General features: G+C 64.9%; 2 protein-coding genes across 5 annotated transcripts in view; both read left to right on the top strand.

The window, feature by feature from the left end:
* Acot7 (acyl-CoA thioesterase 7) overlaps nucleotides 1-2,423 on the top strand; it is an 80,265-nt gene extending 77,842 nt beyond the window's left edge. For all 3 annotated transcript variants that reach the window (XM_048350145.1, XM_048350144.1, XM_048350146.1), the window contains 2 exons: nucleotides 2,031-2,136; nucleotides 2,172-2,423. In XM_048350145.1, coding sequence (XP_048206102.1) covers nucleotides 2,031-2,129 — 99 coding nt within the window. In that variant the 3' untranslated portion in view covers nucleotides 2,130-2,136; nucleotides 2,172-2,423. The remainder of the gene's footprint in view (nucleotides 1-2,030; nucleotides 2,137-2,171) is intronic.
* A 2,138-nt stretch (nucleotides 2,424-4,561) lies between these two features.
* Gpr153 (G protein-coupled receptor 153) lies at nucleotides 4,562-14,604 on the top strand. 2 transcript variants are annotated; one of them, XM_048350143.1, is made up of 6 exons: nucleotides 4,562-4,734; nucleotides 9,491-9,959; nucleotides 10,549-10,978; nucleotides 12,307-12,499; nucleotides 13,272-13,456; nucleotides 13,625-14,604. In XM_048350143.1, exons 2-6 carry the CDS (start codon nucleotides 9,571-9,573, stop codon nucleotides 14,294-14,296), a joined length of 1,869 nt encoding a protein of 622 aa, XP_048206100.1. In that variant the 5' UTR covers nucleotides 4,562-4,734; nucleotides 9,491-9,570; the 3' UTR covers nucleotides 14,297-14,604. The 2 variants fall into 2 exon arrangements, with proteins under 2 accessions (XP_048206100.1, XP_048206099.1); XM_048350142.1 differs by lacking the exon at nucleotides 4,562-4,734 and having other exon boundaries at nucleotides 9,429-9,959.
* Nucleotides 14,605-14,995: the final 391 nt, after the last annotated feature.

The following is a 14,995-nucleotide window of genomic DNA, read 5'->3' as shown; positions in this document are numbered from 1 at the left end:
GCCCCCAATAGAGGAGTGGCTCCCAATAGTAAGGGACCCGAGGGGCTGGGGAGGTGGCTTAGTGATAGGGTGCTTGCCTGGCATGCATGCAGCCCTGGGTTCAAGTCCTCAGTACCACATACACAGAAAAAGCCGGAAGTGGCACTGTGGCTCAAGAAGTAGAGTGCTAGCCTTGAGCAAAAAGAAAGAAGCCAGGGACAGGGCTGGGGATATGGCCTAGTGGCAAGAGTGCTTGCCTTGTATACATGAGGCCCTGGGTTCGATTCCTCAGCACCACACATATAGAAAAGGCCAGAAGAGGCGCTGTGGCTCAAGTGGCAGAGTGCTAGCCTTGAGCAAAAAGAAGCCAGGGGGGCTGGGGATATAGCCTAGTGGCAAGAGTGCCTGCCTCGGATACACGAGGCCCTAGGTTCGATTCCCCAGCACCACATATGCAGAAAACGGCCAGAAGCGGCGCTGTGACTCAAGTGGCAGAGTGCCTTGAGCGGGAAGAAGCCAGGGACAGTGCTCAGGCCCTGAGTCCAAGGCCCAGGACTGCCAAAAAAAAAAAAAAAAAAAGAAGCCAGGGACAGTGCCCCAGGCCCTGAGTTCAAGCTCCAGGACTGGCAAAAAAGTAAAAGGGAAGGAAGGCGTGGGCTTAAGCCTTTCAACTAAGAGGGAGGTACCTGCATGGATGGTCCAGCCCACCTTATTCCTCCTCTCCTACCCACCACCCAGTATTTTAAGATGTGCCACAGTTACACCCAGGCCAGCAGAACCCAGCTCTGGGACCCCCACCCAAGTTCCACGCGCTTGTTCTGTACAAGAGGGGCTGTTGGCCTCCACCATGTAGAAAGGAGCTGCAGGTTTTCCTCTGCAAAGCAAGCAAGCCCCGTGCTGGGGAGAAGTCCCGCTGACTAGCCTGACACCTCGATCTTCTGTTCTTGACCATGTCAGATGACCCCGTTTGCTCCACACCTAGCAGCGCCGCGTCTCTGGCCTCGCCCCGGAGGTCGGGGCTCACAAACCGAAGAACCTCTCACTTTTCCCTGAGCTGTTTCAAGTCAAATAGTGTAGCCCCGAGTGTGTCTATTTTAAAAGTCAGCCAGAGATCAAAGCAGAGCAACAGGGCAGATTCTTCAATGAAGCCTCTTGGAAAAGCCACTGTTTTCATGTAGGCACTGAAGGCTCTTCAAATAGGAGCCAGAACCCCATGCAAGCTCAGTGCTGGTCTTTAAATACCCACGCGCCCCATTGGCTCTGAGCCGGCAGAGCCTTGGCAGTTTACACCTGGTGACATTTACAGCGCATTTCGGAGAAGGCTGGGGGAGGAAATGTTTGGTGTGACTTGACATTATATCCTGCGCTTCTCCTTCGTCAATACACCAATTGTAAAACGCATTCACCTAAAAATAGCTGCCAGGGCTTGGTGTCACCAGGGATGAAGGGCAGCTGCCCCATTTCTGTGGCTTCCAGACACCCTCAGAAGTGTCGCACTGACAAGCGTCCCCGAGGAATTGGCACAGTGCGTGACGCACCTTTGCAGCGAGATCCTCGGGGCCTTGGAGGTGACCGCCCGGCGCCGCACCCCGGCAGCTTCTCGGGGTTCGCGGCCTGCTAGACACTCCCGGAAGCAGGGAGGGGCTCTTCGCGCTGCCAGCCAGCAGGCACACACCAGGCCAGCCTGGGCAGCGCCCAGCCTCTGGCCGAACCCCGCCGGCCAGTGCTGCTTATTGGGCCACGGAGAGGAAGGACGCGGTGGTAAGGGGCCTCGGTGCCCAGCCCGGGGCAAGACGACAGGGCTTCCCCAAAGTCCCCTGCGAGCAAGCGGGTACTGTGGAGACATCGAGCTTCTCTAGGTCACAGCCGCCACTGGCGACTGCCCTTCCCTGGGGCCAAATGCAGGCCCCCCCCCCCGCTCACACTTGGCTGGGGGGGGGTCAGATGCAGTCAGGCCAGGGGAGCCTGCGTGGGGTGGGGGGTCTGAGGGGGGTGGGGCCCACCTCCTGGGCTCTGCAGCGTTCCTGAGGTGCCTTTTTCTGTGTTCACAGCCTGAGACGGAGGATGAGAAGAAGCGCTTTGAGGAAGGCAAAGGACGGTACCTGCAGATGAAGGCAAAGCGGCAGGGCCAGACGGAGCCCCAGGCCTAGGCCCCCACCACCACCACCACCACCACCCCCCCCCGCCACCAGGGGCAGCACAGCTGCAGCCATGGCCCCACAAGTTACCCCCTTGGCCAAACCCCCAATTCCCATTGAGAGCTGGTGTGTGAAGTATCTGTGTGGCAGTGTTAACCCACGCCCAGTCCCCCAAAACCTGTGCACCAAAGCTTTATTTATATCCTTCCAGTATAAACGCTACCCAGTATTGTCCTGGGGGCCCCCGGCGCCCCGCAAGGTATGTAAGGAACCCAGCCCCACTAATAAAGCTGCTTTCTGGCTGGATCCATGCGGCTCCAGTGGTCATTTGTCAGGGCGGGGGCTCGGCGGAGCCTGGGCCTCACCCCTCAGCCTCGGCAGCGGGACCCGGAGGGGTGGACCCAGCCCCTCTGCCTCGACGCCAGGACTCCCTTCCCCACTGACTGCGCTGGGCTGACCGGTGCCGCCCCGGGCTGGGGCCACCTGACCAGGCTCCCTGGGAAGAAGCCGCCTCCCAGCTGAAGCCCAGGACCCCTGCGCCCACATGGAGCCTCTGGCCACTGAGCGTGTCAGTGTAGTCGCGGTGAGGCTGTCTCTGCAGATGTGTGCGCTCATCTGTTGCACACGTCCACGTTTGTGGTGTGAGACTGCATGCATCAGCGGTGCTGTGCGTGTGTGCTGGGAGTTGTGTGCACACGTGTTGTTGCATCTGGTATGTGAAGCCGTGTACACACGTGTTGCTGCATCTAGCAGCGTGTCTGTGTGCTGAAGGCATTTCTGGGTGCCTCTGCTCCAGCTGCTTTGGGGAACGCTGCAGCTGCCAGGACCTGTGGCCCGGCCAGGACCACACCCCTATCCACCAGAGGCTCCGGAGGCGGCGGGCTCGTCCATGAGGCCTCAACATCTGCCCGCTGCCCGAGGAGACTGGCCTGTCGACCGCTGAGCCTTGCCTCGGGCTCCCCTGGGCCCCTGGAGGGAGCACGCTGCTCCAGATGTGCACACACACCCCACCCGCCAAGAGCTCTGGGATCCCTCTCCAGCCGGGTCCCAGCGGACAGGACCACTTCCTGCCTGGGAGCAGGGGGCGGGGACAAGTTCTGCCAGATGAAGACTCACGCAGCCTCCTGAAGGAGGGCTCCGGCGACCCTCATCCTAACCCATGCTGGGGCCGCACTCTTTGAAGCCACTCTTCGATGCTCAGCCCCAACCAGCCAAACCAAGGTGTGCGGACGCAGCGGCAGCTACACCCACCTCAGCAGGGCCTAAGCCCAGGGCTTACCAAGAGGAGCTGGTGCCCAAGGCACCAGACCCAGAGGTTCCCAGTCCTAAGACTGGGAAAAAACCAAAACCCTGGGCCACCCAGGTGGGGGCTGATCAGTCCAAGCTCGCTGGGGTACTGAGTCCCTGACTGACTACCCACAGGAACAGGGGCGTGGCCTGGGCTCTGCATTTTTGGCCCTTTCTCTATAAACATCTTTACTTCTACCTCAAAGGACTATGAGGCCCACCTTGGGACCCCAAAAGCTGCTCGTGGACCTCGGTCGTGGGGACCATATAGATGGTATGCAAGTCAGCTTTCAGGTGCTGGGCAGCCTCCGGGGCCTCAGCAAGGGCCAGACAGCTGCTTGGCCTGCAGTTCGCTTGTCTCGCCTTGGACAGGTGCCCACCTTTCTGCAGACAGCCTGTGCACCCGGGGAGAGCGCCCCAGAAGAATGCCCAAGTGTGCCCAGACAGAACGACGTGGCGGGCAGCCTTGACTGGGCCCAGAAAGCTTTGTGCCGGAGCCTGGAGGGCCACTGTGACTAGAGGGGCTTCCAGAGGTCCCCGCGAAGGGGCACCGGACGTGTCTGAGCCCCCTAGGGCTGCTCACAGAAGAGGGGCTTGCGGGGGGGGGGGGGGGGAGGAGGGCCCGCTGCTGACCCTCGCCTCTCCCGGCCCCACAGTGGGTTGCGAGACCCGGGTCGGGGCAGCCTGTGGCCCTGCATTTCCCTCTGCCACCAAGGCGCAGGCTGAAGCGGAAGTCTGGGCCGGCTCAGTCCTGCATCTGCCCACCCAGCTTTCTGGCCGGGCGATCCGGGATTCCTGCCTCCCGGGACGCCGGCCCGCCCGCCCGCCGGGCCCCCCGGCCCCATCCCCCGCCCCGCTCCACCCCAGGCCTGGGCCGGGGGCTTCGCGGCGGCTCGGGGGCGGCGTCGGGAGTGCGGCGAGCCCGAGACGGAGCGGGCGGCGCGGTGCGCCGGGGCGGCAGGGGGGCGGCACGGCGGCCCGCGCGGCCTCGGGGCGGCGGGGCGGGCGGAGGGGCGGCGCCGAGGCCCGGGCGGAGGCATGCGCCCTGCACCGCCCCCCGCCCCCGGCCTGCGGGGCGCAGCCAGCGAGCGGCGGGAGCGGAGCGCGGCCGCGGCGGAGGCGGCGCCCAGGGGCGGGGCGGCGGGGCCGAGCGGAGCGCGCCGCTCCGGCCAGCGGGAGCCGCCGCCACGATGTCCCGGCCCGCGGGCCGCTCCGCCGCCTGCCGCCTCCGCGGCCCCCGGCGGCCCGCGCCCAGCCCGGGGCCGTGGAAGCCGCAGCCGCAGCCCGAGGCGGGAGCCGCGAGCCGGCGCCCCCGGAGCCCGAACGCAGGGTGAGTGCCGCCGCCCGGGTCCGAGCGGGCGGACGGCGGGCGGGCGGGCGGGAAAACGGCGAGAGGGCGGGGCGGGGCGGGGGCGCGGGCGCCCGGTGGGCTGCGGGGTCCGTGGGCTGTGCCTAGGGCGGCCTGCGGGGGAACTTTCCCGAAGCCCGCCGCTCCTCGGCCCTCCGCTCCGGGCCTTGCAGGGCCACTCCCGGGGCTCCCGGGCGGGGGTGGCCGCCCTGGGGGTCCGGGGCCCGCCCTGCCCAGCGCCACCCCGAGGTGCCCGGGGCGCCCCGCTTCCAGGCGCCGCTGGGACGCGCCCTCGAGGCTGGGCACCCCGGGGGGCGGCGGGGGGTGGTCGGAGCCCGGGAGCCGGAGCCGCGGGAGCTGGGGGTCGGGGCGCGCGCCTGGCGCTCCGCTCCGCCCTGGCGGGGCCGTGGCACCGGGGCGGCGGGGACTGGCGAGGGGGCGGAGCCCGGCGGGCGCGGCCCGAGCCCGGGGAATCCTTTCAAGTTCTGGGTCCTCTTTGTTGCGCAACAGAGCCCCGCGGCCGCGCGGCCCCATTGGCTGGGCGCCGTGGCGTCACGGCCAGGCCCCGCCCCCGGCCCCGCCCAGGAGGCCTCGGAGCCGGGTGGGTCGGGGACCCCGCACCTGCAGTGCGCCCGGGGCTGGGGAGCCCGGCCCGGCCGAGGCTCCGGGGTGATGCTGCGTGCGGCGCTCCGGAGCCAGGCGGGAGGGAGCTTGTCAGCCGCACCGGCCCGGGGCCGGGCCCCCGTGGCTGCTGCCCCCGTGAAGGGTGAGACGTAGGCGTGATCCTTGCACCTGGAGCCCGGGTCCACACCAGCCTCCGTGACCCCGCACCACTGCCCCCACCCGGGCCGCCCCGCCGCGGGTCCCGGCCGCCTTTGCGCTCTCCTTTCTGTTGCCCAGGCTAGCCGTGTTCCTAGGCTTAGGACAGAAGGCTCAGAAAGACCTCGTCTCTAGGAGCTGCAGAGTGCCTTGTTAGGACATTGAGGGAGTGAGAGGCTAGGAGTTTGGCCTCCGAAGCTTAGATCCTGTCTCGGGCACAAAGAAGGACATGGACAATGGTCCATGTCTACCTCTACCGAGTCACCTTTAAAATGGAATGGAAAGATGGCACTGGTGGCCTGTAATCCTAGCTACCGTGGAGGCTGAAATCCACAGGATCCAGGTTCAAGGCCGGCTTGGCAGAAAAGTTTGCTAGACTTCATTTCCAAACTCACCAGGAGAAAAACCAGAAACAGAGTTGGCAGAGTACCAACCTGGCAAGCACAAGGCCCTGAGTTCGGATCCCAGTACCACAAGAAAATAAAGAAATAGGAATGGCATTGCATATTTTCTCTCATATGCAGGGGGGGAAAAAAGCTATTTCAAAGAAAAGGAAAGATGATGAGCCAGGTCCGGGGTTCACACCTGTCATCCTAGCTACTCAGGAGGCTGAGATCTGAGGATCTCAGTTCAAAGCCAGCCCAGGCAGGAAAGGCTGTGTGACTCTTACCAAAAAATGCTAAAAGTGGAAGTGTGGCTCAAGTGATAGAGCCCCTGCCTTAAAGAAAAACGCTAAGGGAGAATGCCCAGGCCTTGAGCTCAAATCCCAGTACTGGCACACACAAAAATTAGAGTAAAATTGAGACTATTTGTGGAAGAACCTGAGAAAGGGGAAGGGTGAAAGGAGAGGGTGGTGAATATGAAAGACTCCATATGCCCATGTGAAAACAAAGTAATGAAATCTGTTCTAATAGTCTTCAGAAGGAGGAAGTAGATCAGTTTAATAGAGGGGGTGACTTTGAGAAAAGAGTGTCATACAAAACCCCTCTGTACAATTACTATATCCTAGTTTAAAAAACAGGGATGTCAGCAGTCCCCATCCAACAAGGTCGCTGGGGACCCGAGGTCAGGGAAGCGTGCCTGTCCCGGGAACACGCTGGCGCTGGCGCTGTGACGAGCGTTGCTGGCAGCTGCCTGCGGTGCTTTCCTCACCACGAGGCCGCACGTGACGGGCTGGGCTGCACAGGCCCACCCCGTCACACAAAGGCCAGACGAGCCTGCTCGGGCTCTGCCGGGCGGCCCTAGCCACCCACCAGCTGCCTGCTGAGTCGTTTCATATTTGATAAAGGTCGGTGGTGGGCTGGGAATGTGGCTGAGCGGTAGGCCGCTTGCCTAGCATGCATGAGGCCCTGGGTTCGATTCCCCAGCACCACATATATAGAAAATGGCCAGAAGCGGCGCTGTGGCTCAAGTGGTAGAGCGCTAGCCTTGAGCAAAAAGAAGCTCAGCGACAGTGCTCAGGCCCTGAGTTCAAGCCCCAGGACTGGCAAAAAAAAAAAAAAAGTCAGTGGTGTCTGTGGCCTCCAGCCCACTGTGGTCAAACCACAGTGTGTGCTGAGCTCATTCAGGCTGCCCGGAACACTGAGGGGTAAGTGCAGTTCTGTGGTCTCCTCACCCAGAGGCCGTGCTGCTGTCACACGTCCTTGCTCAGATATGCATATGCATATGCACACACGTGTACACATATGCACATTTGCGTGCACGTGTGCATTATGCATACACATGCATGTGTGTGCATATTCGTGCATGTGCACATACATGTGCACACGCATACACAGATGCACACATTTACACATTTGTATGCTCGTGTGCATACCTATACACACATGCATGTGTGTGCATGCATGTGTATACATATGTACACCATGCACACATTTATACATGCATATGCATGTACATGTACACTCATATACGTGTCCATACATGTGTGTACATACATGTTTACCTTTGTGTGTGAATACATGTGTGCACGTGTGTGTGCATACACCTGCATGTACACGTGTACACATACACCTTTGCACATGTGCAGATCTGAGGCTCAGCCCTGTGGCCAAGCTCCGTGTCTCGGCCCTAGGAAAGTATTTATGGAGTACTTCCTGAGCTCAGTAAGCATTTTCTCTGGTGTAGCTTGTTCATGGTCTCTGGCACTTTCCAAGGCAGACACAGTCTTCTGTCTGCTGAGGCGCGGAGTCATCAAGGCAGGAGCTGGGGGTGGAATCCTCTTTCTCCCTCTCCTTGTGACTTGGAGGCTTTCTGGCCTCAGGAACGGCTGGTGGGAGTCGGGCGGGGCCACCCCACCTCCCATGCTGGGTGTGGTTGGAGAAGCCAGCAGCAACCTAGTAAATGTGAGGGAAGGCTGTCTCTGGCCGCAGCACCCCGCCCCCCACAAGTGGCTCCTGGACGCGGGTGGGTGCCCCCGAGCCAGGGTGCGTGAGGCGCCCTCTCCCCGTGTCTGTGGCAGGGCACAAAGCCGAGCGAAACACAGCCTAGGGGTCCCAGAGTGGCCCGGGGACCGCAGATGTCCCACGACTGCAGACGAGACAGCAGGGGGGCTGCGGGCCGAGGGCCGGCACCGCGGAACCGCTTTCCCTGCCTGAGAGCCGCGGCGCTGGCTGGGGCGGCAGCCGCCCTCTCGGCGGCCGCAGACACCGTCCCCGCGGCGTCCCCTACGGCTGGCGGTTGGACACCAAGAATGTTGTTGGCAGAAGCAGATGAGATGGGGCGGCTGGGGGCACGCCTTCATGGAGCCGTGGCCCTGCCCTGTGCCCCCCGCTCCAGCCGCAGCCGGAGTGGCCAGCCAGGGCTCGCCCACACAGGCCCGGGGGGGAGGGAACACCCAGAGCTCGCCACGCCCCAGCCCCCCACGTCCCTGCTGGTGCTGGCCACAGCCCCCACGGCACAGGGACCAAGCCAGACGGGAGGGCGCCGTTCAGGGTCTTTCCCAAGCCACGCTGCCTGGGTGCTAGAGCTTTCCCCGGGGCCTGGGGTTTGGGAGGTGGCCAAGGTGTCACTGGAGGAAGCAGACTCCTCCCCCCCATGAAAGGGAAGAGGAGCTTAGGGGGCGACTCCTCCCAGGCCGGGCCTCATTTAGCCGACTCTGACTCGGGAGGGGACTGAGATGTCCAAGGGAGGCCCTGTGTGGCCGGTGCCAGGAACAGGGCTGAGCGCACGCGGGGCAGCAGCGTCCCTGGCCTGGGGGCGCGGGTGACCCAGAAGAAAACCCAGATTCTTGCTGAGCACAGCAGCTGACATCTACAACCCAGCCGCTCAGAAGCCTGCGATCTGAAAGGTTGGGATTCAAAGCCAGTTTAGGCAGAAAGGTTCCTCAAGGCTCCGTTTCCGATTAGCCAGCGGCCAGCCAGGCCCTGGGGGAAGTGGGAGGCGGAAGGCAGGCCCAGGTGCTCGCGCGCCAGTGAGTGAGTGAGAAAGTGGAGATCAGGGTTCGAGTCCCGGGCTCAGGCCAAAAGAACGAGGGAAAGGCCGGAGCTCCGGGACAGCGCAAGTGGGAGAGCCAGAACCTGGCGGCCTGTCCAGCGGGAAGCTCTGAGTTCAAACCCCAGTACCACCCCCAGAAAAGGGGGCGGGGGACTTAGATTCCAAGCCTTGATCAGGAGTGGGTAGAAATAAGGAATGTGGCTGGGCTCCAGCGGCTCAGGAGGCTGCGATCTCAGGACGGTGGTTCAAAGCCAGCCTGGGCAGGAAAGTCCATGCGAGTCTCCAGTGAACCACCAGAAAACCAGAAGCGGCGCTGTGGCTCAGGCGGTAGAGCGCTAGCCTTGAGCTGAAGAGCTTGGGGACAGCGCCCGGGCCCAGAGTTCAAGCCCCGGGACCGACGAAAAGAAAAGAAAGAAGGAAGGGATGTGCATTTATCGGGGTCCCCTGTATGCAGCCCCCACCGATTGTGTCTCCCGCCCCCCAGCTGCTCACCGGCCCTGGCATCCCCGAACGCGCACCGGTGAGGGCGGCTGCGCCGGAGGAGGCCCGGCCGGCGGGAGGAGGATGCGTCGGGCCCCGCCCCCTGCCGCGGGCGCCATGGGTGACGAGCGGCGGCTGCCCGGCAGCGCGGTGGGCTGGCTGGCGTGCGGGGGCCTCTCCCTGCTGGCCAACGCCTGGGGCATCCTCAGCGTGGGCGCCAAGCAGAAGAGGTGGAAGCCGCTGGAGTTCCTGCTGTGCACGCTGGCGGCCACCCACATGCTCAACGTGGCCGTGCCCATCGCCACCTACGCCGTGGTGCAGCTGCGGCGGCAGCGCCCTGACTACGAGTGGAGCGAGGGTCTCTGCAAGGCCTTCGTGTCCACCTTCTACACCCTCACCCTGGCCACCTGCTTCTCCGTCACCTCCCTCTCCTACCACCGCATGTGGATGGTGCGCTGGCCCGTCAACTACCGGTGAGTCCCCGGGGGGGGGGAGGGGCGGCGGGCGCCCGGGAGGAGCCGTGGGGCCACGCCTGCGTCCCAGTGGGGGGCGCGCGGGCGGCTCGGGGCTGCCGGGGGCCCGCGTCCGATCTCTGCATGAATGTCCACCCGTGACCGGCGCCGCCAGGCCTGCCGAAGCCAGGAGCTGGTGACGCACACCTGTCGCCCTCGCTACTCAGGAGGTCTGAGACCTGAGGGTCACGGTTCAAACCCAGCCTGGGGAGGCAGGTCCACGAGACCCCCCCAGCCCACCCGCGGAAAACGGGAGGGAGAACCGTGGCTCAAGTGGTAGAGTGCTAGCCTTGCGCGAAGCAACCTCAGGCACAGCACCCTGCGCCTGAGTTCAACCCCAGAACTGGTCCGTGTGCAGGCGCACGCACGCACACACGCACGCACGCTCGCGTGTTTGGAGGGACAGGTGACCGTGCACGTTCGCCCGCGGGAGGGACGAGGCCGCCGGGCCGGCTGTGCCCTGGCGTGGGAACCAGGACACCGCGGGTCCCGAGGCCCAGGCAAACCCGAGTAACGCGGGGTTCCTCTGTCCCGCCCCGCCCCGTGCCAGGCTGAGCAACGCCAAGAAGCAGGCCGTCCACACGGTCATGGGCATCTGGATGGTGTCCTTCATCCTGTCGGCCCTGCCCGCCGTCGGCTGGCACGACACCAGCCAGCGCTTCTACACCCACGGCTGCCGCTTCATCGTGGCCGAGATCGGCCTGGGCTTTGGCGTCTGCTTCTTGCTGCTGGTGGGTGGCAGCGTGGCCATGGGCGTGGTCTGCACGGCCATCGCCCTCTTCCAGACCCTGGCGGTGCAGGTGGGGCGGCGGGCGGACCGCCGCCCCTTCACCGTGCCCACCATTGTGGTGGAGGACGCCCAGGGCAAGCGCCGCTCCTCCATCGACGGCTCGGAGCCCGCCAGGACCTCGCTGCAGATCACCGGCCTGGTGGCCACCATCGTGGTCATCTACGCCTGCCTCATGGGCCTCCCCGTGCTGGTGGGTCAGGGTGCCGCGTGGGAACCCTCAAACCCCAGCTTTGGATTTGGGGGTACATTACTGTCCCCGTTTGACCGATTTGGAAATCGAGGCAAATGACCCTCCTGAAGTCGGGGAAGTTGTTGCCAGACCGAAGCCCACACTAGCCCAGTCGGGTCTTCTGCCACCCTGCGGGGCGGGGGGGGGGGGGTTACCCCTCCCGAGGCGGAGGGGGTAACAAGCCCAGGCCCCCAGAGGTGGCCGGAAGTGGCAGCGCCCTAGGCCTGCAGCAGGAGGCCAGGCAGGCCTGGAATGTCTTTGGGAAATTGCACTTGACCCTCAGGGCTAGGGAAGGTCAGCGGCAGGGCTCATCTGAAGAAGGCCTGGACACCAAGGATCCAAAGTCTGGTAGGACTTCCGGAGGTCCTTGCCGTGCAGCCGGGAGGAGCCAGGCTGGTCCAGGAACGAAGTCTGCATCCACCCAAAGGCTCCAGCTGGGCTGGGATGTAGCTCAGTGGCAAAGCACTGGCCTAGCAAGTGCAACGTCCTGGGTTCGGTCCCCAGTACCAAAAAAGAAAAGACAAAAAGCCAAAGGGTCCAGCTGCAGGGATCTGGAGCGGGTAGGGGAGCAGCCCAGGGGCTTCGTCCCCCCAAGGAGAGAGGACACATTTCCTTGAGGCACTGAGGGACACTCAGCCAGGCAGCCGGTGACACAGTGGCTTCAGTGCTGGCCCCGCCCCGCCCCTCCCGGAGCAGCTGGGAGTCCCCCCTCCCAGGCCCTGTATGCAGTGGGGCTCCGCTTTCCCACTTCCTCTGCCAACAGAGGGAAGAGAAAGCAAACGTGGTGGGCACCGCGGGCTCTGGGAGGGCCTTTCTCGGGAGCACTGGAGCCCCCTTCGTGTTTCTGGCCTGTTAGGTCAGACCAGAAGGTTTACCTCCCCCGTTATGCTACAGTGTGAGGGGGGCTTAGCCCGGTTCACAGACAAGAGACAGATCCAGAGAGGTTAAGCCGCTCTCAGCAGGTCACACAGGTCACACACGGCAGAACCAACACGATGTGTGCAGTGCCCTGGGAATCTTTTAACCTCTGTGGGGGCAGGTGAGGGGGCCGTGCGGCCCCTCCTGGGACAGCAGCAATGAGTCGCCTGTGGAGGTGACCCAAAGCACCCCTGGCTGGACCCTGTGTCCATCGACTCTTCCGGTGTCTGAGTCCTAGGCCTCCTCCTGCTCCTCCTCCTCCTGACCTCTGGGCAGTGGGCCATTAGACCTGCCGTACAGCTTAGGAAACTGAGGCTGGGAGGGAGGGTGGGGAGGAGGCCCGGCAGTGCAGCCCAGCCCTGTGCCCGCAGGTGGTGGGCTTCAGCAGCCTGCGGGCCGACGCCTCTGCGCCCTGGATGGTGTTGTGCGTGCTGTGGTGCTCCGTGGCCCAGGCCCTGCTGCTGCCTGTGTTCCTCTGGACCTGCGACCGCTACCGGGCCGACCTCAAGGCCGTCTGGGAGAAGTGCGTGGCCCTCATGGCCAGCGACGGAGACTCCGAGGACGGTGAGGATGGCCCGGGGGCGGGAAGGGGAAGGGGCATGTGGGTGGCTCGTGGGGATAGTGGAGACCCCATTCCGCCCCATGCTCCCTGTTGTCACCAGGGCTCCACAGGACATTCTCTAGCTACTCCTGTTAAACAGTCAACAAGTCCTGGTTACCACGTGGAGATCACAGACTCCAAACTCCATGTGTAGCACAGAGTTCACCCCTGACCTCAGGGTCCCCAAAGAACTCCGTGCTCTGCCAGGCCCGGATGGGCCTCATCTATAATCTTAGCTACTCAGGAGGCTGAGATCTGATGGCCGAGGTTCAGACCCAGCCCAGGCACCCAAAGCCTCAAGATTCGTATCTCCAGCTAAGCAGTAAGAAGTCGGAACTAGAGGCATGGCTCAAGTAGTATAGCACCCTTATGGGGAGAAAAAGAAGAAAAAACAAGTAAGCGCTCGTGGCCCTTGAGCTTAAGTCTCAGGACCTGCACAAAGACGACAAAAGCTAGCAAGAGTGTTTCCCTGGGCTGAGTCCTGGCCATGGTGCAGCACAATGAGGTCCCCAGGGCACACGAGTCCCTCGGGGCTCCCCACCCACCTCTGATGAGGAAAATACCTCACTGCGTGCGTGCGTCACCTTCCAGAGCCGCAGCTAAAGGGTGGGGGCCGGGACTGTGTAACCAGGGGGCCAGCCCCCTGGCTTGTGCATGCCTATGGGGGTCTCTAGGACATGCCCCCATGGTGCAATGGCCCTGTGCCTCTGTCCACCCGCCCCCCCGCCCCTGCAGAGACCAGCCTGGAGGGCGGCACCCCCCAGGAGCTGGTGTTGGAGCGCCCCTTGGACTTCAGCTATGGAGCTGACTCTGTGGCCCTGGACAGGATGACCCAGTACGAGCTCTCTGCCCTGGAGGGGGGCCTGCCCCCGCTCTGCCCCCCGCGGCCCCAGCCGGAGGACAAGATGCAGTACCTTCAGGTGGGTGTCCCGGACCGCGGGGCCGGGCCCTTCTCGCCGAGCCCGCCGGAGGCCCGCTGGGCCTGGGGGGGTGGGGCCGCCCCGCCCCTGGGTTCCCCGTCGTGCGGCGCGCCGGGGGCGGGGCCCGGGGCCGGGGGCGGGGCCAGTGAACTCCCCTGGGCCCGCCAGGTCCCGCCCACCCGGCGCTTCTCGCACGACGACGCGGACGTGTGGGCCTCGGTCGCGCCGCCCGCGCTGCCGCCCCGCTGGGGCTCCGGCGAGGACCTGGCGGCGCTGGCGGCGCTGGCGCCGCCCGCCGGGCCCGCGCGACGCCGCGGCGGCCCGCTGGCCTTCGCCGAGGACGCGCCCCCGTACCGCGCGCGCCGGCGCTCGGCCGAGAGCCTGCTGGCGCTGCGCCCCGGCGCGGCCCCCGGCGCCCGCGGCTCGCCCCCCGGAAGCCCGCGCCGCCGCCCCGGGCCCTGCGCCCGCTCCGCCTCGGCCTCGCTGCTGCCCGACGCCTTCGCCCTCACCGCCTTCGAGCGCGAGCCGCAGGCCCTGCGCCGCCCGCGCGCCCCGGCGCCGCCGCGGCCCTTCCCCGCCGCCCCCGACGGCGCCGAGCCCGGCGGGTCCCCGCGGCCCCCCGGCGGCGGCGGCGGCGGCGGCTCGCGGCGGAGCCCGGGGCCGCGCCGGGGCGCGCGTGCCCACGCGGGCGCCCTGCAGGCCGGCCGCAGCGCGTCGTGGGGCGAGCCCGGGGGGCTGCACGCGGCGGGCGGCGGCAGCACCAGCAGCTTCCTGAGCTCCCCGTCCGAGTCCTCGGGCTACGCCACGCTGCACTCGGACTCGCTGGGCTCCGCCTCCTAGGCCTCCCCGCGGGACGCGGCGCCACAGAGGCCACCGGTGCCCCGCGCCCGGGCGCGCAGCCTCCGCGCCTCTGCTGCTCCGGCCGGCGGCGGCACCTGCGGAGCCCACGGCCGCCCGGGGCCCCTCCTGGGCAGGTGGCCGTGAATGGAGGTCGCGCAGCGGACCTTGGGACAGGCCCATCATCGGGCAGAACGAATCCGGGCCCCCAAGGGCCTGGGCACTGGGCTCTACCGACTTCTCGTTGGCTAAATGGAGATTACAGTCTCATGGACTTTCATGGCCCAGCAGCTTCGAACCGCGATCCTCGGCGCTCAGCCTCTCCAGTAGCTAGGGTTGCAGGCGTGAGCCACCCCCTGCACTGCCGCTACGCCCCCCACGGGCGCAGAACGTGCCCCAGGCCTCTCCAAGCACAGGGCCTTCAGAGCCCCAAATGCTCACCGAACGGGTCTCCTTCGCTGCGACCTCTCTTGCCTCCATCTCCCTCTGCCATGAGCAGGTGACCATGTTATCTCTCAGGGCTGTTGAAGAAGTGTCCTGGTCCCATGTCCTGCCAGATGCGAGGAGTCATCTCTCGGGCTCTCTGGGAGTCCTTTGAGAGGGTGAGCCCAGCTGCAACCCCGGCCTGAGGCCTCCCACGTAGTACCCCTGGCCTCTCTGGGAACTCACTTTGCCCTGTCTAAGCACAATGCTTTTACACCA

Source organism: Perognathus longimembris, chromosome 7 (genome assembly GCF_023159225.1).
Source record: "Perognathus longimembris pacificus isolate PPM17 chromosome 7, ASM2315922v1, whole genome shotgun sequence".
Classification (NCBI taxonomy): Eukaryota; Metazoa; Chordata; class Mammalia; order Rodentia; family Heteromyidae; genus Perognathus; species Perognathus longimembris.
The sequence above is the reverse complement of the archived record's forward strand: the minus strand, read 5'-3'. Positions and strand labels throughout refer to the sequence as shown.